This window comes from Corvus brachyrhynchos, unplaced genomic scaffold (assembly GCF_000691975.1).
Source record: "Corvus brachyrhynchos isolate BGI_N302 unplaced genomic scaffold, ASM69197v1 scaffold126, whole genome shotgun sequence".
NCBI lineage: Eukaryota > Metazoa > Chordata > Aves > Passeriformes > Corvidae > Corvus > Corvus brachyrhynchos.
The window spans coordinates 9,316,528-9,319,943 of record NW_008239283.1 but is presented as its reverse complement, the minus strand read 5'-3'; the positions used below and the strand labels follow the sequence as shown (position 1 = coordinate 9,319,943).

The 3,416-nt window shown below is 51.2% G+C and overlaps 1 protein-coding gene across 1 annotated transcript in view; it reads left to right on the top strand.

Annotated features, from left to right (window-relative positions):
• Positions 1–2,683, top strand: part of GLI2 (GLI family zinc finger 2) — a 190,723-nt gene extending 188,040 nt beyond the window's left edge. Inside the window, exon 15 of the mRNA XM_008638300.2 lies at positions 1–2,683. Coding sequence (XP_008636522.1) covers positions 1–2,031 — 2,031 coding nt within the window. The 3' untranslated portion in view covers positions 2,032–2,683.
• Positions 2,684–3,416: the final 733 nt, after the last annotated feature.

Here is a 3,416-nt window from a genome sequence, read left to right as displayed (position 1 = left end):
AACCTCACACCAGCTCAGCACTACAGGCTGAAAGCCCAGCATGCTGCTGCCACAGGGGGCCCTCCTCCGACCCCCCTGCCAAACATGGAGAGGATGACCCTGAAGAACAGGATCTCACTTATGGATGGACCAGACCCCACCTTGCCCTCCATCCGCCTCCCGCCAGGCCCCAGGCGTTGCAGCGATGGTAACACTTACGGCTACCCATCAGCTCCAGCATTTCCCCAGGAGGTGCAGGGCAACTGCACCAGACGGGCAAGCGACCCAGTGAGGAGACCTCCCGGAGACCCCCAGGCTCTCCCACGAGTTCACCGCTTCAACAGCACCAACAGCGTGAACCCCTTCCATCCTCCACATGCGACAGACAGGAGGAATTTTGGTCTCCAGAGCTACGGGCGCTCAGATGGGAGCCTGCCCCGGCATACCTACTCACCCCGACCACTGAGCATCAGTGAAAACATTGCCATGGAAGCCATGTCCGGGGAGACAGACGCACCCATTGGAGATGATGACATTATGCTGCCAGATGACGTGGTACAGTACATCAAATCCCAGAGCAATGGGACAGTGGCTGAGAGCACTTCCATGGGGTACAGCAATGACATGCAGAACTTCCAAGGAAGTGGGAAGCTGCAGCCTCCAGCCTTGACCAGCCAGCGCAGGATGGCGGTGGCTGAGACAAGCATGAGCCACTTGGGACCCATGATGGCAGAGTGTTCCATGAGTTTTGATACTTCTTCAGACATGAATAAAAATAACATGCCTGTCCAGTGGAATGAAGTCAGCTCAGGCACAGTTGATATCATGTCCAATCAGTCGAAGCAGCAGTTTTCACAAGGGAACTTAGCAGTGGTCCAGCAGAAGCAGAACTTTGGTCAGTACCAGAACTACAACCAGCAGCAGATGCAGCTGCCAGACAACAGTATGAATGTAACCCAGCAGAGCTTTATGCAGAGAAACATGGGCATGGATGGGCAGAGGCTAAACTGCATGCAGCTGCGGCAGCAGCCCATGAGCCTAGGTCCCAGCATGAACCCTGACATGGGCTTGCACACAGGGTATAACCAACCTCATCAGATGCTGAGCCCCAGTGCAATCAGTGGCAACCCAAATCAGATCTCTCCTAATTGTAGCAACATGGCAGCAAAGTCCGGACCCCACCTTCACCCTCAGCAAATGGACATGGCAACCGACCCTTCTTTGATGGTCAGGAGCAACAGTGAGCGCACAGTGCTGGGACAGGTCATGCATGAACCAAGTCAGCAGAACTACTCATCTCAGCCAAGCCACCTGAACTTCCCTGTGGCTCAGGAGACCTTTCCTCAGCCCATCATGACCTCCAATCAGCCCAGTTTTGAGCCTCAGCAGAGCATGATGGGTTCAGCTGCGCAGGCGTATCCTCCTGGCATGATCCAGCCTCGTCCCCCGCTGGAGCCAAACCCGGGCAGCAGACCCCGAGGGGTCCGCACCACTCAGCAGCTGGGCTACATGAGAACTCCCCATCCTACGAACACCATCAGCCCGGGCCAGGAGACGACGGAGGCCATGCATAAAAGAAGCAGCGACATGTTGGTGGCACCAGCCCAGCAGTGTGCGGACGGCACGAGGGACAACAGCTTGATGTACTATTACGGCCAAATCCACATGTATGAGCAGAACAACGGCTTTGAGAACCACGCGGACTGTCGGGTCAGGCAGCAGCAGTGCACACAAAACAGCAAGCCAGCCCCTCTGCCTTCCCCAGGAACAAACCAGGTGTCCAGCACAGTGGACTCTCAAGGTCTTGAGCCGCCCCAGATAGATTTTGATGCCATCATGGACGATGGGGACCATTCGAGCCTGATGTCGGGAACCCTGAGCCCCAGCATCCTGCAGAATCTCTCCCAGAACTCCTCTCGCCTGACGACTCCACGAAACTCTCTGACACTGCCCACCATACCTGCAGGGATAAGCAATATGGCAATAGGTGATATGAGCTCCATGCTAACCACGCTGGCAGAAGAGAGTAAATTTCTAAACATGATGTCGTAATGGTAAAGCACAAGGCCTTGGTGCTATCCAAGGGGCTCTGCGTGAAGCAGTTGTATGAATGTGCTTGTCAAAAATAATGTTTCAATAGGGTAGGGTTTTTTATAACTGTTAAATACATTAAAGGATTTCAAAATGAAAATTTTAAAAAGTCTGTGTACAGAATTATGTAAACTATATGCAGGCAGTACCACAAGGGTGCACCTCTAGTATTATTTTTTTGGCTTGGTTTCCCAGAGCACTGAACAGTATCACCACCAAGCTAGGAGCCAGCATGAGGGTGCTTAGAGATGAAACCCTCCCTTCCGGGAAGCCCTGTAAAATAGCACTCCCCATCATTTTCCATTAGTTACATTTGCAAAAAAATTTCGTTTTCAACCCGCCCCAGAAAGAAATGGGAGGATGCGGTTTTGGTTAGAATAAAAGCCATACTACGTATTCTGCTCTGATGAGAGTAGGGTTTAGTTACGTCTCCAAACAAGCCCTCTGCCAGCAGTATTGTTTTATACCGTAAATACCTTTGTACCTTGCAAAGAGCAGTGATTCCAAACGGCTTCTCGGCAAAGTGCCTTACCATGCTTTCTTGTTAAGTAGCCAAGGCCTCTCTCTTCCTTTAAAAATCAAATATAGTGTATTGTCAGAAGCGTATATAAAATGTACATTTATAAAAACATAGTGGTGTTTCTGAGAAAACATTGGAAAGACACATTGATGAGACACATAAAAGGTGAATGCACACTTTGATCAGATGTGTTTACAACGTGGTTTATATCATGTGCAGAGTGGAGCAGAGGCCGGGGAACAGCAATCACTGGGAAATAATCCCCTGTGGCAGGAAGGCTCTGGCATGCAGACTGACACACATGCATAACTTTGCACCTTCTGAACACAGTGACTCTCTGTGAGTGCCCCACATGCATCTTTAATGTCAGAGTGCTGGAGCACACATTACCGTATCCCTTGGAGCTTTGCAGCAGCTTCTCTCTCTGGCGGGTTTTCCATGCTGAGGTGCTCACATAAAACAAGTGATGGTGATGGAGAGAGTTTTATGATCATTCCAGCCGAATGTGCACTGTGGCAGCATTGGGGGAGCAGGTTAATCTGCGAGGGTTCGTCTGTGTGATGTGCTCAATGCAGAGCTCTGCCTGGGCTCCATATGCACAACAGGAGCCTGGCTGCACTGATGTGGGGCCAAAACACCCTGCCCCACAAGCAGGCTTGTTGGCATGCACCCAGTGCTAGCTTAACATGTCCCACAGCATGAGAAAAACTGTTGTATCCAAAAAATATACCACAGTCAACCCAAGTTGTTCATTTGACTAGCAGACTGCACCTGCAGCCTGCAGCACCTGCACTAGCAGACTGCACCTGCAGGACCAAACATGTGG